Genomic DNA, 27177 nt, shown 5'->3' with positions numbered 1-27177 from the left:
GAAGTTAAATTAAACTTTTTTCTTCTTTTTGACGTTGCCAGCCTCACCGTCCGGCTCGGACAGGAGGTCCAGACGATTCAGGCTTCTTTCATCACGCAGCGGATCCAAGGAGGAATCTGGGATTGAGCGGGAGGGGCCATACAGTCCCAAACACGGTCCCGTGGTGGAACAGGAAGCCACCTCCATCTTTAAAGAGCATTTTGTTCCTCCAGAGCTCAGCATTTGGGATTATTTTATTGCTAAGGTAATCCATAACATCCCTAACAGACTACAATAAACTATTCAGCAGCTTGGTTGAATGAGCTGTTTGTTGGGAGAGAAGCCGGCGAGGTTTTTATATTAACACTTTACGTTTTAATCCTCCTTGCTGCTCTGTTCGTTTGCCTCTCAGCCTGTGCTGCCGCCATCGGAAAACGGAATCGATTATGACTCCGAGCAGAGCCAGGACAGCCAAGATGACGACGACGACGATGATGATGAAGATGATGATGTGTTTGACCCAAGCTCTCCACAGAGAGAACATTCAAACAACAACTCATACAGGTGACTCATGTCCTCTAGCAGCGTGCTCTTTTTTATTTATTTATATATAAATATAGGGCCAAATCACGACAAGAGTCGTCTCAAGGCACTTCACATAATAAACATTCCATTTCAGGTCAGTTCATTAAGCCAATCAGAAAAAATGTTTCCTGTATAAGGAACCCAGCAAATTAATAATAATAATAATAATAATGCTATATACTTATATAGCGCTTTTCTAGACACCCAAAGACGCTTTCACACTCACATTCACACACTGCTAGTGATGGTAAGCTACTTGTAGCCACAGCCGCCCTGGGGAGGTCTGACAGAGGCGAGGCTGCCATTTGGCGCCGTCGGCCCCTCTGACCGCCACTAACACAGGCAAGTTTGGTGAAGTGTCTTGCCCAAGGACACAACAGCAGGATACCCCTGGCGGGAGCTGGAGTCAAACCCATGACCCTCCGATCATGAGGCAACCCGCTCTACCACCTGAGCTACTGCTGCTGCTGCTACTTGATTGCATCAAGTCACTGACTAGTGTCAGTGACTTTACAGCAATCCTCATACTAAGCAAGCATGCAGCGACAGTGGAGAGAAAAACTCCCTTTTAACAGGAAGAAACCTCCGGGGAATCCTGGCTCAGTATAAGCAGCCATCCTCCACGACTCACTGGGGATGGAGAAGACCGAGCAGACACCCCCCCCCCCCCCCCCCCCAAGCAATGTGCCCATGGTTACTCGCAGGATGTGTTCACCGCCGCTTCGGTTTGTCCTCCCACTTGTTCATGATGCTTTAAAATTCTGCTCCATGTTCCGTCTGAACTCGTTTTCTCATCCCTGTCAACTCTAATCTGGTGTGTCTTGATTTCTTTCCCAGCTGGTGTTTAATGCGCCTAGCCTTGGTTCAGCTGGTGCTGGTCAACCTCAAGTCCTTCTACCCGATGGCAGGATATGATCTGTTAGGTAGATCTTAAAACACACACACCGGCTAGCCTGTTCTTCTCTGTTGGTCTCTGCTCATCTTGTTTCCTTCACCACAGATTTGCCTGTGGCTTCTCCTTTGTGCCACTCTGTGCTGAAGACGCTGCAACGCTGGGAGCAGGTGTTGCAGAAGAGGCTGGAGATCTTTGAGGGACCTCCATCCAAGTACATCTCCACTTACCTCCACGAAGAAGCCACCACGCCTGGACCAGCCCTGCTCAGACACAAAGCTCTGTTCGAACCATCCAACACTCCATTCAGGTACTAACTTTGTATTTAGGTGAATTCTCCCAAAGAAAATGTTAGTGAAACAGTTAGTTTACTGATGTGGATGTAGTTTATAGGGGTAGGGAGAGCCGTTTTAGTAGATGAAATGATGCTTCTGTAATATTTCTTTAACGTCGACATTCATCCTCCATTTAAAACAGCGTATCCGCGGGTCCTTAAAACGTCTTATAAAGTCTTAAATTAGCTTTTCCAAATTTAAGGCCTTAAAAATCCTTAAAAATGACAAATAATCCTTAAATACAGTTTCCAAAGGTCTTAAATTACCAAAGACCCGATAAACAAGATCCTTTTATTTCTATAAAATGTTTGTGAATTTCTAGTTGGTTCAGCATTTTTTGTGTACGATGTTGGCGTAAGTGGAACCGTACACATTCAGTTGGTTGTGAAAGGGGGCTATTTTTAGATGAGCACATTAGCTGGTTAAGCTAGTGGGAGCTTGCGCCATGGGGAAGTGCAAGTTTAATGGTAACTGGATGGCTAATCCCACGTTTGCGACGTGGTTAGCACCGGTTCCAGGCAATAGCTGGAAATTATAGCTTAAATTTGGTCAAAGTGGCCTTAAAAAAGGTCTTAAAAAAGTCTTAAATTTGGCTCCCTTAAACCAGCAGATACCCTGTGTAGCTAAATCACCCAAGAAAAGATTCCCATCTGAACATCTGAGCTGGACACTGCTCAGCGCAGCTCGCTGTCAGCGCGTACGTACGGTGCACGGCGAGCTGAAGGTGTGGAGAGGGGCTTGGAGCGCGTCGCAGAACCAGAGCGCATGCGGGAAGGTTCCTCCCACTGAAGCGAGACTTGTCACTTAGAAAATGTTCCCTGATTATGAAACATTGGCTGAATTGTGCTTGTTCCTGTATCCAATGTGGCGACACATCCATGAGCCGTCTGAGGAGAATCCCAGAGTCTCACATCCTCTTCAGCTCAGAAAGCACCGATATGATTACGCACAAGCGTGACGCGTCAACCCGGTCTCACAGTAAGACCGGGTTGGACCTGTTCAGGTTTACAGACAATCTTTACATTTAGAATTGGCATACAGATATAAAATTAATGCAGTAAAATATAAAGCTTTTTATTTAAATATCCATTCATTATTTTACAAGCACAGAGAGCCGCATCAGATGGATGGAAGAGCCGCGGGTTGCCGACCTCCGGTATAGCCTATAAAATGACACGTTTTCTCCAGGACCAGAGAGGACACAAACTCGATACGTCTCTTTTATTGTGAGGTAATAATTTCTCAGAGTTTAGCGGTTGCAGGCGGGAGTAGACATGCACGCTGCGGGTGCGGGCGGGAGTGTAACACACACGTTGCGGGCGGTAATGGTCAGAAATTCAGCGGGAGCGGGATGAAGAAAACAGTCCCGCGCAGGGCTCTACTATGTAGTAACTACTCTTAAAGTGTGTTCTTTTATTTTATTTTATTTTTTCCAGAAATAACCATTTTTCAGCCCTGCCAGTGAAGCGTTTATGGCAGCATTTGGTCAAACAGGAAGAAGTGCAGGAGACGTTCATCAGAAACATCTTCACCAAGAAACCTGGAACAAGTCAGGTACGCACGACCCTTAATGTCCGCCACCCTGACCTGCTGCATGAGACTCACTGCATTAACTGTCACTGAACATAATTGTTCTGCTTTGATAAAATCCACAGTGCATCTGTACGTACCCCTAAGCAAAATGCATGAATTATTTCTTATTTGTCCTTTTTTGACATTTGGGGCTGTGCATGCCGACCACACGTTTTATTACAGCTTCTGGTTGCATGTTAATGTTTTCATTTGTGATTGAATAATTACACATAATGTCATTAATGCCACAGTAAATCAATATCTGTGTATATTTGCATGGTTTATCTCTGGTTGTTGTTTTGTGTTCTGTGTGTGTGCGGCTCTCCCTTTTGCTGCTTCCCTCCCCCCCCCCCCCCCAAAATCACTAAAGTCTGTTGAGGACCAGACCGACTGTATGAAATATTCAGCAATGGAAGAGACCGGAAGCAATCAGGTACTGCTGCTAAAGATTAATCACTGCATAGGGTGTTGGAGTGGGATGGATCAGAAACATAGGGCTAAATGAAATTACAGCGATATAACCGGAACACGTATTTTTCATTTTTAATGTTCTTTGAATATAAATTTATATATATCATGTTTTTAAAACATTCATATTATCATCTGCGCACAAAATTATATTTTACACATTATTATAATATCTACATTTTAAGATTGTGGTATTATAATGTAACACTCTATTGTTTTTCATGGGTGGCAGCTCCACGCTGCCGTAGGATGGGCTCCGTCACACTTCTGTCATTTTTTCTAATTTGTTTATTTGTACAGTTTAAAGAAAGGAAAAAAAACTTATTTAGGCTCCACCTACAAAAACAGAACGAAAAACACTCCTCCGATCACCACCAGCAGGAAAGTTGGGGGAAGTGTCTTGCCAAGGACACGACCGCGGCAGATCCCTCGATCCCACAACCCTGCGGTTGGGAGCTGGGCGTTTAACTCCGCTGCCTCCGCCATCTCAGTAAAGGCTATTACATTAATATAACTACAAAAAACAATAGGAGCACACACATATAACCTTCAATTACAACAGGGAATGTGCTGTAATTTAATAGTGCAGTGGTTGTCTCAAAAGGTGGTGCAACAAAATATTGACGTAGGGGTACCATCATTTTTACCATCATTTTTGTCCATGAGTTAATTTTTTTTTAATAATTCTGTTGAAGCATGGTTGAAAAGCAATGTCTTGACTTTCATTAGATAAACTTTATAGATTTTTGATTTATTATTACTTTTGTCAGATTCACATTATTTTTGTGACCGGTGTAGGTTTTTCTTTCATTGACCGTAGGGTACCAACAATTTTGCCCATGTCTGTAATCTTCCTGCAATTAATTTAATACCGTGCACTCTGGAAAATAAGCCGCTACATTTTTTACACACCTTGAACACGGCAGCTTAAAGTGACAGTGTGTATTTTTTCAGGCGATAGGGGACAGTAGATACCTAAATCGTTACAAGCAAGCAGTATTTTTGTGTTGGAGTAAGACCTTACCAATGGATGCTCATTAGGGTCAAAAAGCCCCAGGGAGCGCTAACTTTAGCAAAATAAGCACATGAGATTCCCTTTCATTACTGACAACGAGTGAAGAGGTAAATGTGTAAAACAACAACGTTTAAGATTGACGAAAGTTTTGTAACCGTTTGTTACAAACCAGTAAATGCATTTTGTCCTCATGGGCTCCTGTAGAAGGATACATGGCATCCAATATGGTGTCACCCAGAGACTTAGACCCGCTCCTATGTATTTTAGACCTGCTTTTTATTGTTATATGTTATAAAGTCGCCAATATTTTTCAATAACTGAGCATCATTTCATTCATTTTCAGCAACATTTTGATGGATATTTCCAGAAATTATTGGTAAAAACTACACATTGACTCTTTAAGCAATGACACGGATAATTTGTGGATTTATTTTTTTTTTTGGCATTTACGAAACTCTGGATGAAAGTGACTCTGGCATCTATGAGAGACTGAGAAAGCGTTAGATGAAGTAATTCTGACTTTAGTGGTTTCAGCGCAGGAGGAATATGAATATAGTGATCAACCACTCTTCCCGATAGGCTGCTATTCTGGTGTGTTTTTTTTTTTTACCAGCCGTGTTGCTTGCACAGTTTAGAAAAAAGCGTTTACTGTATGTTTTTGTGAATGCTTCCGTTATGTATTTAAATAAGAGTTTTAAGTAAGTCTGTCTGTGTAAATATCTCATTACAACCTCCTGCAGCTTATAGAAAGTGTGACCTATTTGAACTATTTCTGTTCCTTTGTAGTGAGCGGCCATGCTCAGTAGTCTGGAAATGATGGTACATTTTTACTAACCCGGTTTACGTGCTCAGTCCAACTCTTAATTTTCATCACGATTCCTAAGAATCTTGTGGATAAAACTTGAGGTGTGGCAGTTGATTCCAGAGGTGTGACCAAGTCACTGCTTTGCAAGTCACAAGTACGTTACAAGTCTTTCCAGTCAAGACTCGAGTCAAGTCCAAGTCAAAGACAACCAAGTTCAAGTCGAGTCCAAAGTCAATTATGTGGATGTCCAAGTCAAGTCCAAGTCCTTAACTTTGAATTTTCAAGTCATATTCAAGTCAACTGTCCAACTTCTATTTCATGACAATTATAATAAACTAATGACAGAAATAAAGCTTCTTAAAGCTTCATTTATTTGCTCAAACAAGCAGGAAGTGCAACTGAAACTGATTATAAACAAAGTGCTGCTGCATTTAGCAGAACAAGATCACACCCAGAACCAAGAATGATTTATGAGTTTCGTCCACGCCGGGCCACTTTTGTGCTAAAATATCGAATATGCTCAAGTCATCATCAAGTCAACAGATGCAAGTCTATTCAAGTCCGAGTCAGGTCGTAAGTCTATAGATTTTATCAAAATCAAGTCAGAAGTCAGTAAAATAATGACTCGAGTCTGACTTGAGTCTAAGTCATGTGACTCGAGTCCACACCTCTGTTTGATTCAATCGCAATTCTACAGGAATTACCGTGCATCGGAGCCTTTTGGGTATACATTTGGTATATTTAACCTCTAAAATCATAAAGTTCAACAGATAATTTGTTTAATTCAAACCACTGACCACAGGCAACCAGGCCAGTGATTTTCTTTAAATAAGATTATTAAAGTTTGCCTTTGAAATACGGTATCATCAGCAAACATAATTAGAAAAAGGACTCGACAAATCAGTAATGTAAGAAAAGGCCAGATTTAAATAGTATTTTTTAGCAGTTTCTATTAATCCTTTATCATTTAAAACAATCATCTAGGCTTCTTTTTTTTTTTTTTGCTATTAGCAGTTCTGGGACCTCCAGGAGTGATATAAACCTGATAATTGTCTTTTATTAGTAATAGCTTGCTTTATGCTTTATGTGGAATTAAAGAAGATTTAAGAACCAGAAGCAGTTTCACAGAAAATGAAATATTTGTATTCAACACATGGAAGGTCTCTGCAGCCATAAAGTGTGTTTGATTGATCCCGCAGTACCTGCAGTCTTTACTTTTTATGGACCCCGGTGTGCCTCTAAAGAAGTCGCAGAAGCATCGCCGCCCGCAGAACAAAATGTTTTTATGGCGTTTTCTTTTTTAGTAGACTTGTGAGTAAATGTTATCCTGCTGTTTACTTTAATGTGACACCTTAGGTAACACAAACCACATCAGCGTGTTATAGGAACGGTACCTGTCCCTGTATTTGGGAATGTGGACACCATGTTCGTGTGACCGGATAAATCCAGTAGTAAGTGTTCATTTGCAGCCGTGACGGAGGAACGTGTCATCTTCAGGGCTGTGAACTCTGCATGTTCCTGTCGGAGTTGGATTTTAATCTCCCTGTCGAAATATTCATGTGAATTCAAGCCGTAAATGTCGAATTACACTGAACGTTGATGCTGTATAGAAGCTTTCTAATCTTTTGGCTCTCGCTGTGAGAGCTGCCACATTATAGGTACTCCATTTAGCTCCGTGGTAATTAACCCAGCCTCTCTGAGGACGAGCTATGAAGCTGAACAGCTTCACATTAATGTGCCCGGCGCTGTCGCAGTGAATCTGCATCCACCAGGGATCGTGTGCTAGTGAAAATGGCAAAACACCATATTTAGATTTCTGCGAGTCGCATTGTATTTAACTGTTTCCTGCCTGATGAATAAAGACGTGGTCTTTTCCCCCTGACTGAATGTGCTGACGACTAATTCACGAGCTCATCTAGAGGAATTCTGGCGTCAAACTCTTAAGTTATCTGTCTGATCTGAGGAGCCACAGTGAGGGCTGCAGGGCTGCGAGCATCCCACAGGGTCTCTATTATTCAGCATATATGTGCATATCGCTCCAGGGGTTTAAAGCCTATGCTGTCTATTGGTTCTAAGTTATTTATACTGGTTTCTGTGGTTCACACTGTGGTCTGATGCAACGTCTACAGAAATATAAGTTACAGAGTTGTGACGATTTACAGGATGATCATTTGTGATGAATCATTTATTCAGCCTCTTAGCATTTATAATGGAAATAGAACGGGGATTATGATTTTTATATGTCTGCAGGAAATGTCTGCCAATGTTGCGTTTGTAATTGTTAAATCCCAGTAGTGGTGACATGTTTTGTGTGCGTGTGTGTGTGTGTGCGTGTGCGTGCGTGTGTGTGTTCCTCACCACAGACTGAGTCAGATCTGGGCTGCCCCGGAGGCAAAGCGCGCATCATCCACAAGGAATCTGACATCATCACAGCCTTTGCCATCAACAAGGTAAAAATCCCTTTTCAGACACCACTGAGTAACACGAAACACCTCATGGCAGGCGCCGCGTTAGGAGGACTTCTTCATTCTCCCATCAGTTATTGTTACTGGAGTCTCTAGAGCAGAAAAATTCAACAATATCAACAAACAGATCAACTCAAAGAGCAAGTCACCCCAAATCTACTTTTTTTTTTGCTAGTAAACTATATAAATTAGTGCCTAATCATGCTGTAGATATGTGTAAATAATTATTTGGCTCTTCAGGGCATCTTAGTTAACTCATTCACTGCCATTGACGACTAAAGTCGTCATTTGCATGTTTTTACTGTGTGAGCGTCGGAACGAGGCCCCGCGCCATGAGAACAAATATCTCAACTCTAAAGCCGATCTTCATCCGCATATGTCACACGTACCGTGATCAGGAAGCAGAATATCCATGTGTCAGGAGATCGTTTTGGACCACTGCTGTAAAAAAAGTGAGGCGCGAACCGGAAAAGTGTCTGCCGATCACAATTCAACAACGGATTATGAAAGAACGGATAACGCTCGAAACACGCGGGTTCTTCCTGATGTAAGAGGTGAGCGTCCGCTTTGTTTTGGTTATTTTGGCATTGACATCATCGTAGCGCGTTACTTTCTGTGACTCTTTAAAAAGCAGTAAAAACGGTGAAAAACGCTGGCAGCGAAGGACTTTACAGATCAGGAAACGGCTGGCAGTGAATGAGTTAATATTTAAATATTCTTCCTAAAACTTTCAGTGTTGCGCCGTCGTCAGGTAAAAACTCTGCACCACATTTTAATTTCAATCTGCCATTGCTATTGGCTAAGAGGTACACTACTCCGGAACTGCGCTGCTCTGGGCGGCTGCATGTTGGAGTAGCTCTGTTGACTAAGTGTAAGTTTTGCCTTTTCTTGGACATTTTTTTCTTCTAGTTTCTCAAGAAAAACTGTATTTTTTTGGACACTTTACTTTTCTGTTTCTGGTGCTGTGAAGCTTGGAGGACTTTTACTGCTATTTTTTTAGCTTTTTTCACTTTTTGAGCATTTGTTATGATGCGTAACCATGGCAACAACTGGTTTACAATTGGGAAGGCTGAAATAATACCTCAACTGGAGCCACAAATCCCAAATGAGCTAAAACGCTAAAACGCAAGAAGCGTGGGTGCAGAGCGGGAGCAAAACGGAGACAGAGAAAGAGGAAATTCAAACCATCTCTTCCATCGATCATAATGGGCAATGTGAGATCACTGGCCAACAAGATGGAGGAACTCCAAGCCCTTTCAAGGACTCAGCCAGAGTTTCGGCAGTTTCGGAACCGCTGGAGGAGATAATGCAAAGAAGCATTCTCCAGAGAATCAAGAAAATGATGGACAACCCTGAGCATTCTCTTCACAAGACTGTCCGACAACGGAAGAGTGTCTTCAGTCAGAGGCTTCTTCAGTTTGGCTGCAACACTGACCGCTAATGGAGATCCTTCCTGCCAACAGCCGTTGTAATATACAACAACTCTTTGATGACTTGATTATTAATATTATTATTATTCTGAGCTACTACCGCAAACAATTTCCCTCTGGGATTTATAAAGTATTTTTGAATTGAATTGATGACGCTAGCTGGTACATTATGATGTCACAATGCTGTCATGAGCCTGTGTGTGTATTTGTTAGCGGCTCCGCCCTCTCGGTCTGCCAGGCAACAGCATTTGTTGCATTTTTCAAACATGAAGTGGGAGTGGAGTAAGTTTCTTTTAGGGGGGTGACTTGCTCTTTAAGTTATTTTATATAGATTTTACTTAAAACTTGTATTTTTCTACAAATTAGCTAACGATTTAGACTCGAATAGGTTTTTCTTTCCTTTTGAAGAGTTTCCTTTTTGATTGTTTTTTAAAATCTTGCTGTAATTGGTGTTGTAGTAATATTACCATAAAGGATAATAATGCATATAATAGTAGACCTGGCAGTTGATTGAGACTCGTTTCAGCATCATGAGACACGTTGCTTAAAACAAAACACATCTTACAGTCGTCATCTCCTTTTCACATCTTGATTAATACAACTCACTACAGTAGATTTTTCTCGCGTGACGTCTGGATTTTATGCGTTTCTGTTGCTGCTGAACTCGTTTTCTCAGTTTAAAGACCGAAACAAGTTGATATCTGTCGGCCTCCTCGGCTGATTCTTGCTAAAGCTTCTGTTCTTTTGTTCATGATGATTAAAGTAAAAGAGAGCCACTCGTTGCCATTAAAATCAGGGATGCACCGATACCGATACTGGTATCGGTATCGGTGCATCCCTAATTAAAATCTAACGGTAGGGTGGTTTTAGTCTTTTAAAAGAAAACCATAGCGATGAAAAGTCTATCTCCCATAAGTGAGTTGTAAAGGTTTAAATCTTATGAAGATCAGCTTTACACTAGTTACTGTACTAGTAAAGGCAAGCCTGAGTCCAAATGAAGCGCCAGAAACAATAAAAAGCAGTAGCTGTAATGGTTTTCTGGAGGTTTTTGATCATCTGAGTGCTCACATTGGTGCATAACAACCTGAGCCAGGCGCGCCTCTACATGTGATCAGTATATGTGATGCGAAGGCACCCTCACACCTGTTTTTCCCTTTCTTCTCTCTGTCTTGCAGGCGAACCGCAATTGTTTAGCCATGGCTTCCACCCATGATATCCAGGAGCTGGATGTGTCCTCCATCTTGGCCACACAGGTTTTGGCGTGGATCGATGATGATGAGACGGAAACCAAAACGTGAGAGAAGCTTTTTTTTTTTTACAAGTCCGTCACCTTCTTCTGTCCTCTGATTTTTGTTTTCTGCGCTGTAGTTTTGGTGGGGACGACTTCCTGGTGGTCCACGCACGCGACGACTTTGTTGCACTCCACGGCACCACGCCGTACACCCACAGCAGCCCCGGCACACCAATCAGTGTGCCGTGGCTCGGAGCCCAGCAGACCGGCAGAGGCGCGGCCGTGGTACGAGTCGCTCTTTAAACCAGGCGTGGGGAACCCTAGTCCTCGAGGGCCGTAATCCTTCACGTCTTTGCTCCAACACTTCTGATTCAGTGGCTGATTCACCTGCTCATCAGGCTCTGCAGAAGCCTGTTAATCACCTGTTGATGATGCAGAGTTGAAACTAAAATATGCGGGATAGCGGCCCTCCATGTACCAGGTTTCCCCACCCCTGCTTTTCATGTCCAGTCACTGAGTAAATGATGTCAGCACAACTGATCTTCACCTCACTGATTCGGTTTAATGGGTTAGCCTCAATCTGCTGGCGATTATAACCAACAAACACATTTGAATCCAACTTTTTACACTAAAAGAACGACCCAAAAGACTAACTTTTGTTCAAATCATAATGAAGATTGTCATTTTTATGCATAACAACACTTTCTAGTCACATTACCGAAGTCTTTTTACTTATTAATACTTTTAACCTTTAGTTTTGTGTCTTTCTGGTCAGGACTCTAGTATTTATCGTATTTGTGGTGAAGACGCCGTGGTTTTACATGGATAACACTCTCTCCGCTGCTCTTCTGGAAATAATTTATGTTGTCTTTTGCTCTGCATCTGCCCTTTGCTGTACTCCGAGCGAAATCCTCAAAGCCGTTTAAATAAGCTACATTAATAATTCATCTTTTTCACCCAGTTTGCCAAAAGCACTGTGGCTGCTAGCATTAGCTCCCATCACTGACTCACAAAGGAGCTGAGAGGTTGTTGAGATGCTGGCTTTGACCGTATAGCTTCTTTTGTGTTCAATGAAAAAAAAAACTCGAATCTGTTCTTTGTGATCAGAAAAAAAATCTTAAAAAGTCACCTTTAAGGCCTTAAAAACAATATTTTTGCTATTTATAAAAGTTTGTGTGGAGGATTCAAACTGGGGTCATGTGGAGTTCAGCTTTTGCTGAGTCATTCTAGTTTCATTTCCAGCACAATATAACCTTAGTCATGGTGTTAATGTGATCCTTCTAACGCTTAAGAGTCCTAAATGTTTATTTTTAGTGCAGAAATTAGCTCTGAGCTGCACCGTTTTTTTTTTATGAGTTTGGCTCAAAACTAATATTTTGCCAAAAGTGACTCCTTGCTGTCAACTTCTATCTTCTCATTTCTTCTCTTTCGTGCTCCCAGATGATCAAGAGGAACATCAACAACGTGCGGAGAATGACCTCCCATCCCACGCTGCCGTACTGTAAGTAAAGCTCGGACGTCTGTTGGCAGATCAGACCCTGCCACCTTCAGGGATGATTACATCATCCAGAAAATGTTTTATTCTCCATCTCTCTTTCGTCTTTTTCTCTTTTGTTCGCCGTTCTGACTGTGAGCTCTTGCTGCACTCCTTAAATCAGCAGTGAGATTGAGTTTGGGTAGCAAAAGTCTTAGCCTGGTTTAAAGAGCAAGTTCACTGAGAAACCATCTATTTTCTTCCTCTTATCCGGAGTTGGTTCGCGAGGGCTTGACAGTTGAATAGATTCTGTACTAATTGCCGGTACCTAGGAATTGATACCGGTACTTAACGGTACCAATTTTAGATACTTTTAAGTGTTTAATATTTTAATTCTCCTTTAAAATTAAATATATATTTTTCTCAATATATAACCATATTTGATAAATATCACGATAAATAACATACAACTGTTTGTATTTTAACATCGTCCTTGTAGTTTTATAAGCTGATAATTAAACTGAAGCAAACATCTTTACTGTGAACTAAATTTACTGTGTATCTTCATTCCTTTTACCGTCCTTTTTCATTTGATTTTTCCTACTGGGAAGCTAGTTTATTTAACTGCTGGAGCAGATTAAAACGATGATGCCTCACACTTAGATCGTTGTCGCTGGTTTCATCTTCACCCAATCACCCGTCGCATTTAGTAAAGTGAAGCCAAACTTTAGAGCGTGTTCATGTTCTTCCAGTCGGAAATTCGGAGTTCCGAGGAGAAAGCGAACGCACCATTAGCGTAACGGAAGCTAACAAATCAAGCTAACGTTATCTTAAACATTTCATTTACCTACCGGAGCAGATTAAGATGAGGATGTCTCACTCAGATCGTTGTCGCTGGTTTCATCATCACCCAGTTACCCATCACATTTAGCGTGCGTTCTTTCTACCATGCTGCTCTGTTTACAACTGGCTCGCAGCGACCGACGACATAACGCTCTTGCGCATGCGCAGCTGTCTAGGCAAGTTCTCATAATGAAGGACGGGTACCGAAACGAGGCACCGTTTCAAAAGACGTGAATCTGTGCTCAGTCGGTACTATGGAATTCAGTCGGTACCTTAAAAAGCACCGAATTCGGTACCCATCGCTAGCGGGGGCAGCAGCCTAAATCTTCCCAGACTTCCCTTTCCACATCCACTTGGGCCATCTCTTCCAGGGGAATCCCAAAGCGCTCCCTGGCCAGGTGAGAGACATAGTCCCTCCAGCGTGTCCTAGGTCTCCCTTTAGGTCTCGACCCTGGAAAACCTCACCAGGGAGGCTTCCAGGAGGCATCCTAATCCGATGCCCGAGCCACCTTGTTACAAACCCTGTGTGTTAAGTGTTGTGGAAAGGGGTAAAATAAGAACTGATGCGGAGAAGGAGGGGTGAGTATAAATAAAAGGTGTTTATTTTACCAGAGGGGACAACCAAAATACACGGTCCTAGACCGGAAAACTCAAACAAACCACTCTTCTAATCTAACTAAAAGAAAACGCACTACGGGGGCAACTCAAAACACCTGGGACAAACGGTTCCAGGGAAGAAAAACACGAAACTAACTATAGATTCTAAAAAGAAAAACAAAGTGCCGGAACTAACTAAAAACCAAATCTCGACGGCTATCAACGTGTAAAAAGATCTAAATGAAAAGCGAGCTATAAAGCTGAAAACGAAAACGAAAAGGGCCTCACTGGGGCAGAAACAAACGGATCTTTTAACGAACAAAGGTTACTGATTACTATTATCTGAATTCCATACCGAGTCAATCCGAATATCAAACCAAGCTAACCGAGGAGAGAAAGATAGTTTATTCTGTGATTCTCTCACTGAAAACTGAAACGGGAGTCCTTTTAACTAGCGGCCTTCATCATTACGGGATTGTCTGCAACTGTTGTAGAGAAGGCGGGCCGAGGCGGAGGCCAGCCTGACGGAGGACCTGTCCAAGGTCCTGAAAAGCCTGGAGGGAAAAACACGGGGCCACACAAGGCGCGGGAGCCAAGGATTCGTAACACACCTCAACTGGCGCCTCTCGATGTGGAGGAGCAGCACCAATCTGCCTATCGACCTCAGGCTCCAGCTTAATGCCATTTTTTACTTATTATTTTACAAGATAATTACCGTATTGACTGGACTATAAGACAAGGTTTTTCTCAATGAAAATAACTTCAAAATATGGGGTTGTCTTATAATCGGGGTCTAAGCATTTACACATGCTGATGTTTGTCTGGGGTCATTACACGCCCGTAACAGCAGAGGGCGCAAGGCAGTGTTTTCTCAACAGGAGAAAAAAATGGAGGTGAGAGGTCCGGAGCAGAGTGGACCGAAAGTGGAGCAAGTTAATAAGCTACGGCAGAGTTATGCGAGTTTTAAGACGATGGTGCAGCAGAGGCGTCAGACATGGATGCATTGGATGTCAGTGAGGATGACGTTGTGGGAGGAGTTGGCAGATGTAGCGATCTGATGGTGCAAAGGGACCGCAGCAGCATGAGTGTGAATGAGAGTGAGTACAGCGATGCAGAGGGCGTCTGAATAAAAGCCCCATTTAGCTTTTGATTTCACATGTCAGCAAAGTTCTGATAGTTTGCATTAAAATAGTATTTTTGCTCAGAATTTGTTTTAAAATTTTCAATAAAAATAATTTACTTAAAATGTGATAATTTTTTTTTTTTTTTTTTTTTGTCTTTTCCTGGAAAGGGAGTCATCTTACAATCGGGGTCGTCCTATATTCGGGTCAATACGGTACTATGAGTTTGCGCCATTTTGAAATACCACAGCTGTTTAGGGACATACAAGATATAATGCTCCACATTTCGCGTTTGCGCTTTGACATGAAAGTTCTCCTTCCTCTAAACGTGGCGCCTGTTTTCGCTGAGGCAGCCTTGCTGGTTTGGGGAAATTCTGCTCCCTCCCATTGGGTTGCTTGTCCTGCTCTCATACATGTGATTGCTGGATTGAAAGCTGGAAGTTGTTTAGAACTGGCGGGGTCACATGGGACTGGGAGACGAGTGTTGCTCCAGATGTTACAGATGCGTTAGTGAGGCAGCACTGAGAACAGAGGGCTGTCTAATCCCTGAGATAGAGGCTGACTGCAGGAAGCAGCAGAAACTAGGGCTGGGGGTAAACGATTATTTTTAAAACGATTATTCTGACGATTATTTTATCGAATAGTTGGCTATTCTAATGGCTATTTAGACAATTAATCTTGTGATTAATTTTCTATTGCACAGTTAATAAAAACCAAAAAATCTCTAATAAATTCCTCAAAAAATTGATAGATTGTTACTGTAAGAGAATAAACACTACAGGCCTACCATTTTGTATAACACTGCTTTTATTGTGTTGGTTGGTTATGTTCTGGTGACGTGTAGAACTTGGGAGTGCAGGCTGCTGCCTGAGAGGTGGTTGGAGACGGAGCATCTCCATGCTGCTTTATTTTGGTCACTTATGTGCGTGAGGCGAGTGGTGTTACGACTCTTCCTGGGGAGTTTGGCTCGTGTGCAAAAAGGAAGGGACAATAACGGGATTTAAAAGTTAAAATGATGATCAGGTTTATTTACAACTACAAAAAATCATAAATCTTTCCATCCACAGGTTGGGAATAATAAAACTAATTCTGCCTGTGGGGAATTAAAACAAAAGTACAAATAAGTAGGGATGTCACACTGGGCAAAGATTACAGGGTTCTGGATCAAAATAAGGATCTCCAAAGGTCCAAACTCTAAACTGGGCGGTTAAACCAAACTCAAGGTGATATTTTAAACTAAACCGAAAACCCACAACACTCTAAATGTAATAAAAGGGAGATCTGCACCACAAAAAAGATGAACTCTAAACCAAAATGTAACAGCTTATCCAAACGCAAGAAGCTGTTAGCGAAAATGCTAACAGTAGCTTTACCAACGTTAAGTTCAAGTTACCAAGTTTAAATAAACCAAAAACACCCAGCAGCAAACAGACCAGCACAGAGGAGAGACTGCTACCACCAAAACAGCTCTCCTAATGTCTGAAAGAAGCTCCTTTATGAAGGGAGAAACGCTCCCGGTGATGTCCTACATCTGCGGTAGAGACGAAGCAGCGCATCTGACCCCGGAAGTTGTTGTTTGTTGCCGGGAGACGAAGGCGGGCAAAACAGGAAAGGAATCTAGTAGCGGACGGACATTGTTCCCGGTATTTGGCGGAGATGTTAGTGAAGGTGGAGAAGAGGGCAAACTAGAGGAAAAACAGGCAGATTCCTCCTCTATTTACAAACTCCTGGGGATGCAACAAGTGGGCGCGGTGCGTCGACTACCGGATCTGACGTCGACGAATTTTTAGAATCGAGCCGTCGACGTCATCGAGGCTTCGCTACAGCCCTAGCAGAAACAGTAAATAAAACTTGCCGACGGTTGAAAGCTAGTGTGTGGCTTCACATAGCCTTTTTAATGCGTGTGGGCTACTGTAGCTGCAATACCTACTCTCACCTGCGTGGCGCTAAGGAGTCAAACATTTTTGCACACTGGGGCTTTAAATGAATCGCTTCCTTTATTATAGAGAAGAAGGAAGCACCAGAATTTCAAGTTGCTTATTGAGATCCACCTGTTTTCTTTCTTATTCCTGTTCATCAGACCTGACTGGAGCTCAGGACGGCAGCGTGAGGATGTTTGAGTGGGGTCATTCCCAGCAGATCACCTGTTTCAGAAGTCCAGGAAACTCCAGAGTCACCAGGATACGATTCAACCACCAAGGAAACAAGGTGACAACGTCTCCGACAACCTGCACTCTCCTGGAGAGCGCGCCCACCATCATGCATACTGTACAGTGACGTGAGCCTGTCCTGTTCAGAAACACTCCTGTACTTCCTGTCACAAATGTACCACTCAGGCACGCTCCTCAATGGGGAGTTCATCCTTGGTGCACGTTGTAACTGAGCATTTTGAGCGCCGGTGCTTGCCTAAAGCTAATAATTTTCTCTCAGATGGTACCTCTCCGGTGCCAGTACTGTTTTATCTGCCCGTTCTGGCCAAAAGATGGAAATATGCTCTGAAAGAATGAGATGTAGAGCTAAAAGTAGCACTTGGACCTCCACTAATCAGCTGCAGCATTTTAACACTGACAGGTGAATTTAGTGAAATTACCTTCGGTATTAAAACCCAGAGCCCTGCTGCAAATTCTTCTTCATGTCATAAATGTTGATTCTAATTTGACACTTATGCAAAAACAGCTTTGGAACAGAAATCCACAGCAACCAGAGGGATTGTTCATATTCTGCCTCCAGTTTCTGCGCAAAACCCCCTAAATGTTTGTCAAAAACCCGAAAGAGAAAGGGGAAGTGATTTCAATATAATCTGTGTGTTTTTCTGTAGTTTGGTATCGTCGATGCTGATGGAGGTTTGAGCCTCTGGCAGACCAACACAAGCGGGAACACGCCCAAGCCCTACCTGGTGAGAGCCTTACAGCTGATTTAATCTCCTCCTCATGTCCTCCCATCTTCTGTCACCATCTTTTAATATTCTTCTCTCTTTTTTTCTGATTGCCAGACTCTACAGTGCCACAACAAGACGGCGCATGACTTTGTCTTTGTGGGCTCCTCCTCCCTTATTGCTACTGCAGGTCTTTCAGCAGATAACAGGTGGGACTGTGGTGTGTTTATTTATTTCAGTTTTATTTATTTCGTGGAAATAAGTTTTATGATGGAGAAATGTTATTTGACTCGACAGGAACGTGTGTCTGTGGGATACTTTAGTCACTCCAGCTAACAGCCTCGTACACGGTAAGTTGCTGCACAACAAGCTGATTAACAGCATATTTAAAGGGACGTTATAGAAGTGTGACAGCCAAAACATGTATAGAAATAATAAATGTCTTCTTCATACATTCTCCTGCAATGCCCTGGTCCTGTAGAATGAGCCCTGGCATTTTTACTGTGATTGCCTGTTTTTCTGTAAAATCACAGAAAAAGAGAGATGCTCGGGTCGAGCAGGCTGCTTCATGCGCGTTCACGCTCAGGCATCGCCCGTAGCATTTGCTATCCGTAGCTTTAGCAGCAGAGAGAGAGGCAGTGCCACTTTGTCGCTGTTCCTAACGCCTAGTGACAAAGCTAGCTACATTTCTGAGGACCCTTAGCTACTTTCTGTAGAACTTTCTTCTAGATATTTCCTGCAAATTAGCAACAAAATAGCCATTTTCACTCCGAACCGTTCTTTGGTTTGACGTTGTTTCAGCTGTCATCAAGGATATAAAAGTTACAGATACTGTGAATGTTACTAGAGTGTAGCTCACCTTGAAAGATGTCTGACTCTCATGCAGAAGACCTGGATTTGATTCTGGATGTGAACATAGTTTATTTAGAGTTTCTTTTTTACATTAATGGTATATTTTTTTTACAGTAAGATGCCCAAATTTTTATTTGAGACTCGCCGAACGGCATTGAATTCACAGATAAAAAGATGTGGGTTCAACTTTCATTTTGGAACAATTTTTCAAGCAAGGGAAGGGAATGATCTGAGCATGCAGGAGGACTGACCCATCATGAACCTTTGTCGGCTGTGCTGAAGAGAAAGCTACAGAACCAAATTATTTAATTAATTAGCTGCTCGTTCTCCTGTCCTCTGTCCTCCAGGCCACACACACACACACACACACACACACAGGACTGTCTCAGCTGTTATTTTTGTTAAGGAGTGTGCACGTACAGCATGCGCGCCTCGTGCACGAGCCTACTATTGTAGCTGCCGTTACGCTTTTGGCCTGAGGGGGCAATCGCGAGCATAAAAATTCAAAAGTCTGTAAAGTCCCTTTAAAGAAAACTAAAAATGTTGACAGATGAGTCTTTAATTCCATTTTTTTTTTTTTTTTTTTTTAAACACAAATAAGGTTTTTCTTTACCTTGCTGACGTTTCGTTTGCGGCTGCAAACATCTTCAGAGCTGACGCTGATGATAAACGGAGTAGGAAGTGACGCCACCATCAGCGTCAGCTCTGAAGATGTTTGCAGCCGCAAACGAAACGTCAGCAAGGTAAAGAAAAACCTTATTTGTGTTCAAAAATGAACCAAAAATGGAATTTGAAGACAAACACAGAAAGAACGTACAAAAGATGAGTCTTTAATGTTTAAGCGGCTTTAGAAATCTAATGTATAAACCAAATCATTTAGTATTTTACCTGTCACGATGACGGAAGTGTGCTAACGTCACCCCGAGTTAGCTCCAATGCCAGCCCGAGCTAGTGCTAACGCTAGCCTGAGCTACTGCTAGCATCCTTGAAAACAACAAAGGAGAAAGTCAGAGCTCACATATAACATTTCAGGATGAACTGGGAATATCCAGACTCTCCAGATCCATAGCTTTCCTATTGAGTTATCCAGATACTGAACACAGTTTCTATATTCTGTGTCATAAAGCCATTGGGGTAAACCGCCAATCAATATGAAGCTCATTTAATATTCATGGCCTGGCCAAGTGGGCGGGGCAAATCAGTCTTTCTACTGTTGAGCTTTATTATGGGGTTGTGTTTGACCATATATCAGGGCTCCTGGGTCATTGTGAGCCTCAACAAAGTTTCATCTGCTATGTAGAGACTCAAAGAGCAGTTTCTCATTGTAAAAATTAAAACGGAGCCTAAATCTAGGACCCCTTTAAAGTGTGCCTCTTAGAAATAAATATTTCCTAGTTTGCTCCTTTAGCTACAATTATAAACTGATGTTTTTTTGAAAGTACACTTTATAGTCACTCAGGTTCTCTTTGGCTGGGTCTGGAATTTGATTTGAAATGTTCAAATGTGACAAAAGCAAAAAGTGGGGCAACACAAATCACAGACATTTGAGTTACCTGATAAACCATCAAGGCTAAAGGTTTCTCTGTGGTTTATTATGTTACCCTCTCGTCATTTGCGTTCCATCATCTCCTGCCTCTCTAGCTTTCTGCTGCCATGACTCCGGCGCCACCGTGCTCTCGGTGGCCCCGAGGCAGCAGCTTCTCATCACTGGCGGGAGGAAAGGCTGGATCACCATCTTGGAGCTTTCCCACCGGGACCAGCGGCAGAGCTTCCAGGCCCACGACTCCCCAGTCAAAGCACTGGCGGTTGACCCGACAGAGGACTGCTTCATCAGCGGATCGGCCGAGGGCAACATTAAGGTGAACGCTTCGGTTCCATCTCTTTATTTTAAGAAAGTTAGTAATTCTCTAACAGCGTTGGGAGTAACACAAATCAAATCAAAGATACTTTATTAATCCCAGAGGGAAAACACGGTACAAATGTAATTAATTACTGTAATGCATTGCTTTTTGCTGTAATGTGGTAATGTAAGGCATTACAGGGAAAGAAAATGGTAATATTTACTCGGTACAGTTGTCAGTAACGCGGTAATTACAATACATTTTTAAACCTAGAATCAAGATGTGGGTTTCCTAAAAATTCTAATTGCGGGAAGCCTGACAAAAGATCCAGTATCCACATATATGACGTCATTTATGGACTCAGCTTGCAGGAACGTTAGAGAGAGAAAGGGCAGGAAATTATTCAAATAAAATCAAGAAAAAAAGAAAAAAAGTAGGTAGATTTATCCCCAATACACATTTTTACCAGTGACAAGCAATAATATATAAGTATTTAATATTTATACATGTGATAGAATCAGATCACCCCAGAAGCCAGTCCCACATCCAGGGCCGTATCAAGGCATTTGGGGACCAAGGCAAATATAGGCTTGGAGCCCCCACCACCTCACTCCCTGCTCAGTTAATATAAGATGTCAGCGTGCTGAGAGTACAGATTGTTGTTGCTTTTATTTAATAAACAATCATTTTAAAGCACCGTTATTATATCTGACTGTTTTTAACAGCAATCACCACATCACCTTCCACATATATGTCATGAGCTCACTGAGCGTCAGATTACCAGATTCATATTGAAGTCGTTTTGGTGAAAGTAACTTAAAGTAATGCAAAAGAAGTGTAATGCCTTACATTTTAAAATTTGTAATATTGTAATGTAATGAATTACTTTAAAATGAGGGTAACAAGTAATAAATAATGCATTACAGTTTTGAAGTAACTTGCCCAACACTGTTCTCTAAGTGGGATCTGTTATTCTGAAAAGTAGCTTCTTCTGCACAAATAATGAGCGGTCCTGCAGGGCGTCTGGCACTCAGGTGGAAATGTGTCTGGCTGTCCGCCAAATGGACAATCAGGGGGACGGTGGTGTTTATCTACGGGGGCAGTGAGCCCCATCACAGTCAATAGAAATTAATGTCACCTGATGATTAACCGCCTGCTCAGGACAACAGTGACTGATGGAGACTAATGTGCGGGGGGCAACACTAAAAATCCAAATGGAAGGGAGTTGGTTTGGACGAGCGAACTAAAGATGTCTTCAGCTAATTTGTTTTCAGAGCGAGCCGGTCTTTAATCTTCTCTGACTGGAGCGCGTTGGTGCTGATCACAGAGCTGTCGCTGCAGCCATGAAGCTGTTGTCTCACGCTTCTGTAGAGGCAACGGCGCCGCGCTCGTCTGCTTGAAATTCAAATGACTTTCACTCTGGATTACAGAGAAGAAACCATCAAAGCTTTGTCTGATGCTGCTCATTAATTGTATTTTGGCTATCTGAGAATTTCGTGATGATTTTGCATTTTCAGAAGTTTTAAAATGTTTTTTTAATAAAGACCACGAATTATAAAGAATGTGTCAAACACTAAACCAGGATCACTTTCATTTTTCTTCTTGGAAATTATAAAAGTAGATGAAAAAATATATAATTTTACTTTTCTAAACTGACTTTTTTTCAAAGGCTAAGAAAATAATTCAATTCAATTCAAAGATACTTTAATAATCCCAGAGGGAAATTAGAGTTTCAGTACACACAATTCAGAGATCAGACATACATGGGCAAGACACATGACAAGAATTGGTGACTGTGGTCATTCGCAACCCTGAGTCGCGCTACCTTAATAGAGATAAGAGGGTAACATGAGGATTGGTTCAGGTGGAGGGAAAAAAAGGCACTTCAGAGTTACCCTCCACCAGGAGGGCAGCTTTGCTCTGCAAAAAAAAAAAAAAAAAAACACAGACAGATATGCAACAGACTTCAGACAACACAACATAAGTGTCCACTAGGTGGGGTGGTGGGTTGGGACTATCCCCACTTCAGTTCCTGCAGCCATGATAAGCAGCGCATGTCACCTCAGTGTAGATAGGGGGCGGAGCATTGAGGGTTCGAGGGTTGCAGTGACCCTGGAACGATTCAGCGGCCTTCCCGCAGTCCCGCCCAGGCTGGGATAGGAGACAAGAGTTGAGTTGCCATAGCGACGTCACGTTCCACATATCTTCTGAGGGGGGAGTTTTTGTTGGAGCCTTGCAGGCTCAAGGGCGCCAGATTCCAATTAGAAATTGTTTTGGGGCCAGACAGAGATAATTTCCTCTCTGTCTTAAAGTTTGTTGGTCCTCAACCTCTCAAAATCCCAATAATGGACATCAATCTATCCCAATCCGTGCTGATTCTTTCACTCTATCCTTGATGGCATCCATCTTTTGTGCCAATGAATGAATCTCGGCCAAAGTTCCAAGCTTACGATTCATCTCGACAATTATGTGAGTCTGTGAATTCACAGCGCGGTGCAATCCATCTCTGAGCTCCGGGATCAGGCCAATATTCCTCGACAGCTCGTTAATTTTCCGGTAAGCCTGGTAGCCTCCAAGGCCAGTGAGCAGGAAACCTGACACCAACACCACGAATATCCACACGTCTTCAGTGTCCTCCACAGACAGCTGAGATAAACAAATCAAGTTCCACTGTTTCCAGGAGTCCATGATGTGCCCAACTGGGTCTGTCCCGGAGGGGCATCCGGGAGCTCCTTCTCCCGTTCTCATCGTTGAAAAAATTTTATCAGTCGCGTTGAGTGACCAGCTGATGAGATCCATTTTATTGAGTTTCAGTTTCCAGAAAAAATGCAGAAGCAGCCGTGCACCCAGCACACAGAGACAGACAAAGGGCCTTGAGGATAAGATATGGAGGAGAGGAGCAAAAAAGCGTCTGCACCCTCCAAGAGCCGGAAGAAGAAATGTTTTCTTGGAGCTTCCTCAGTGAGTGATGGACAGACTAAAGTCCCAGGAAAGACGACACGCGCCCAAGACACCAGCTCCTCGGATGCTGATGAAAATTTTAAAAAACCAGCTGCTGATCATGTTCACCAGAAAGTTCTGATGGTAAACACAAAGGAAGGATAAAATCTGGGAGTTCAGAATAAAAATAGAAGCAGCTGCGGGTTCGTTTGACATGTTTTGCAGTTTGACGAGTTGAGCACCGCGGGACGTCGCCTCTTAAGGGATAAATTATACCTCCAGTTGTCTAAAACGTCGTCAGCAGCGCTTTTTTTTCTTATTGCTCAGTAATTTGTTCCTTTAATAAAAAGCAGCCAACTTTTAATGAGATACTTTTACTTGGGTTCATGCTGATAATTTAACTTAAAGTACTATTACTTTGCTAAAACTTTGGTAGAATACTATTTCTATTTCCACCTGTGTGATTTATAGTTCAGATTTTATAACAAATGAAATTATAACAAATATAACGATGTGTTATGTTGGTGTTTTTGACATGAAAGGTTCTGCAGCTTGAATGTTCCTCACCCACTGTTCTGACTCCATTTCCGCATTCCTGTGGCAACCTGCCCCCCAATTTTATTTGCACCTTATACACGTCCACCGAAGACATTCCACGCAAACACACACTTAGGGCCTTGGGAGTGAGCACATTCAACGGCACTTGGCAGGGGGATTTCTCAGCCTCCTCCCGGGTGCCGGTGCCCACTTCCAATTTTAAACTGCACTTAGACACCGAGGGATGTGGGTGCAAGTGGGGTGGTGTGGTGGCATCAGCTGGCATAGGCCGGATGATGCCCGCACTGCCCGCTTTCCACAGCCATGGAATGCACCTCATCAACACACAACACTATATTGGAGCAGGCGGAGGGAGACTAGGGGTCTTAGCACACCTCTGTTGTTGCTAGGCCTCCTGGGGCTGGAGGCTAGGAGGGAGATCTGGCCGTCCGGTTGGGGTCTGGGGTGGTGGGTTGCTGTGCTCAGCGTTGGGCGGGGGAGCCTGCTCATCAGCACCCCAGCAGAAAGGGTCAAACTCTGGTAACCGGTGATGATTGTACCCAATGTGCAGCAGTACCGGGACCAGAGTGAATAGGGTGTGTATGGGGAGCATGAGTGGGTGTCCGGCGTGCATTTTTGTAAGTCTTTGGTTGTATGTGCATGTGTGAGCATGAGGGAGGGAGTGTGTGACTGTGTTTGTGTATGACTGTATATGTCAGGTGGGGCCTTTGACTCCTCCCTTCTCCTGGGACTTCTTTTAATGATATAGATCTTTGCCCCCCCCCCTCCCCCTGCCACACCTGGTGTGGGGTGTAGTGCCTTGGTCTGCCTGGGTGTTCGTGGCTCCCGGGTCATTGGGTTTAAGATTTTTGGCGTCTGCCTGATAGATCCCGGTGGCTGCCTGGTTGGTTCTGGGTCCCTGGGCTCTGCTGGGTCCCCGGCGGGGGTGGTCGTCCCTGGGTCCCGGGCTCGGCCGGCTAGGGGGTGGGAGGCTGTGGGCGGGCCTGTGGGCTTGCCGCTGAGATCTCCAGGGGCTCTGCCGGCTGCTGGTTGTGGCCCCCCGGGGCGACCCTCTGTGCCTCTCGAGGGGGGCGGGGGCCTTTCTGGTTGCAGTCTCCTTGGGGTTCCTGTGTTCTGGGGCAGTGCCTGGATCTCTGGGACTTGGAGCTCCCCCCGTCTCCTGCACATCTTTGGGGGGCGGGTCTGTGGTCCCTCACACTCTCTATTGAACGCTCCTATAGAGAAACCTTACATAAACAAGCGCGTGTACACACACAGGTGCTCACATGGTGCTCTCATAAGTATGGACGTGGGCACGTTCAACACTTGTGTTAAGGCTGTCGTTGCCGCTACATGCACTGTGATTTATTATCGTTTGGTTGTTCAGTTAAACAATGTTGATTTTATATTTCACCATCAGGTTGACGCGGTGATAGCTTGCTCCTGATATATTGTTGTGTGTCCCATTTTTTTTCTTCTATTCTTTCTCTTTCTGCAGGTCTAGAAGCAGACTCTTGTTAATTATTGTTTATTTTGTGGAACCCCACCCCCCCACCCCACCCCCTTCCCCCCTTCTCTCCACCTTTTGTCTTTTCCTTTCTCTTTCACCTCTGACTCCGTGTCTGATCGGAATTAAAAAGCATTCAAAAACGACAACAATAAAGATTTAAGTATCAGGCGTGACATTAAAAGCAGACGCTTTGATGCTCCACCTGAGAGTAAATCTGTAAGGCTTGTTACCAGCATTCAGACATCAATTCTGTTTGCTTCACAGCCAGACAGGACACGGTAAAAAAAAAAAAGAGATGAATCGTAAGCTTGGGACTTTGGCCGAGATCCATTCTTTGGCACAAAAGATGGAGGCCATCAAGGAGAGAGTGGATGAATCAGCACGGATTGGGATAGATAATGTCCATTATTGGGATTTTGAGAGGTTGAGGACCAACAAACTGTAAGACAGAGAGGAAATTATCTCTGTCTGGCCCCAAAACAATTTCTAATCGGAATCTGGCGTCCTTGAGCCTGCAAGGCTCCAATGAAAACTCCCCCCTCAGAAGATATGTGGAATGTGCTGTCGCTATGGCAACTCAACTCTGTCTCCTTTCCCAGCCTGGGCGGGACTGCGGGGAGGCCGCGGAAACGTTCCAGGGTCACTGCAACCCTCCAACCCTCAATGCTCCTCCCCCTATCCACACTGAGGTGACGTGCGCTGCTTATCATGGCTGCAGGAACTGAAGTGGGGATAGTCCCAACCCACCACCCCACCTAGTGGACACTTATGTTGTGTTGTCTGAAGTCTGTTGCATATCTGTCAGAGGTGTTTTTTGTTTTGTTTTGTTTTTTTGCAGAGTAAAGCTGCCCTCCCTGTGGAGGGTAACTCTGAAGTGCCTTTTTTTCCCTCCACCTGAACCAATCCTCATGTTACCCTCTTATCTCTATTAAGGTAGCGCGACTCAGGGTTGTGAATGACCACAGTCACCAATTCCTTTCATGTGTCTTTCCCATGTCTGATCTCTGAATTGTGTGTACTGAAACTCTTAATTTCCCTCTGGGATTAATAAAGTATCTTTGATTGATTGACTGGTTCCTGCTGCATCTGTTGGGATTTGCTACTAAAGCCTAACTTTTCTGATTTTAACCCCCAGGTGTGGAGCATCGCCACGCAGTGTCTCCTCTACACGTTCCCAAACGAGCACGCCCGCCAGTCCCTGTTCAGGAACCTCGGGACGGGCGTGATGCAGATCGAGGTGGGGCCGGTCAACCACATCTTCTCCTGCGGCGCCGACGGAACCATGAAGATGAGGCTTCTTCCCAACCGCTTCGCCGCTGTGAACAACAACCACCATCACAAGAACGATGTCAAATTCTTCATATAGAAGGAAAACAGGCGTCTGCTTTGGCTGTTGGAAGCAGCGTGCGATCCAGCGCCGAGCAAAGTTCTCGTCGTCACGCGACGCAGAAACTCCTTTAATGGTAAAACCGTCGTCGTGGTGAGATTCTGTCGTCCGATCCCGAGCAGCGACGCGAGACCACGCAGCCAAACGGTGACTTTTATGAAATGTGAACCCAAATTTGTCTTCAAAGGCAACCCAAGCACAGAAGTTTTGTACAAGTGTAGCTAAAGCGAGAATCAGCCGGACAGACGATTAAGCCGGAGTGTTTTTGCTTCAAACCGCCATCTTCATGTCTAGTGAGCAGCAGATATTGAGCCTTTTTTGTGTTTATTTTTTATTTTTTGTTTTGTTTTTGCACAAGGAGAGAAGATAATTGTTTTCCAGGATCACCATCAGTAATATCAGCTGGAGCGTCTCTAAGCACAT

At 43.5% G+C, this 27177-nt stretch overlaps 1 protein-coding gene across 3 annotated transcripts in view; it reads left to right on the top strand.

Moving 5' to 3' along the window:
• Positions 1 to 26948, top strand: part of LOC107394150 (Dmx-like 1) — a 101248-nt gene extending 74300 nt beyond the window's left edge. For 2 of the 3 annotated variants that reach the window (XM_070546168.1, XM_054731591.2), the window contains exons 36-51: positions 42 to 244; positions 392 to 543; positions 1402 to 1487; positions 1565 to 1766; positions 3228 to 3345; positions 3734 to 3796; positions 8015 to 8101; positions 10722 to 10840; positions 10915 to 11062; positions 12218 to 12278; positions 16893 to 17020; positions 17631 to 17708; positions 17805 to 17896; positions 17985 to 18037; positions 20181 to 20398; positions 26503 to 26948. In XM_070546168.1, coding sequence (XP_070402269.1) covers positions 42 to 244; positions 392 to 543; positions 1402 to 1487; positions 1565 to 1766; positions 3228 to 3345; positions 3734 to 3796; positions 8015 to 8101; positions 10722 to 10840; positions 10915 to 11062; positions 12218 to 12278; positions 16893 to 17020; positions 17631 to 17708; positions 17805 to 17896; positions 17985 to 18037; positions 20181 to 20398; positions 26503 to 26733 — 2039 coding nt within the window. In that variant the 3' untranslated portion in view covers positions 26734 to 26948. The remainder of the gene's footprint in view (positions 1 to 41; positions 245 to 391; positions 544 to 1401; positions 1488 to 1564; positions 1767 to 3227; positions 3346 to 3733; positions 3797 to 8014; positions 8102 to 10721; positions 10841 to 10914; positions 11063 to 12217; positions 12279 to 16892; positions 17021 to 17630; positions 17709 to 17804; positions 17897 to 17984; positions 18038 to 20180; positions 20399 to 26502) is intronic. The other variant, XM_070546169.1, reaches the window with a different exon arrangement.
• Positions 26949 to 27177: the final 229 nt, after the last annotated feature.

Source organism: Nothobranchius furzeri, chromosome 17 (genome assembly GCF_043380555.1).
Source record: "Nothobranchius furzeri strain GRZ-AD chromosome 17, NfurGRZ-RIMD1, whole genome shotgun sequence".
Taxonomy (NCBI): Eukaryota; Metazoa; Chordata; class Actinopteri; order Cyprinodontiformes; family Nothobranchiidae; genus Nothobranchius; species Nothobranchius furzeri.
Note: the sequence above shows the minus strand (reverse complement) of the source record. Positions and strands in the feature narration are given on the sequence as shown.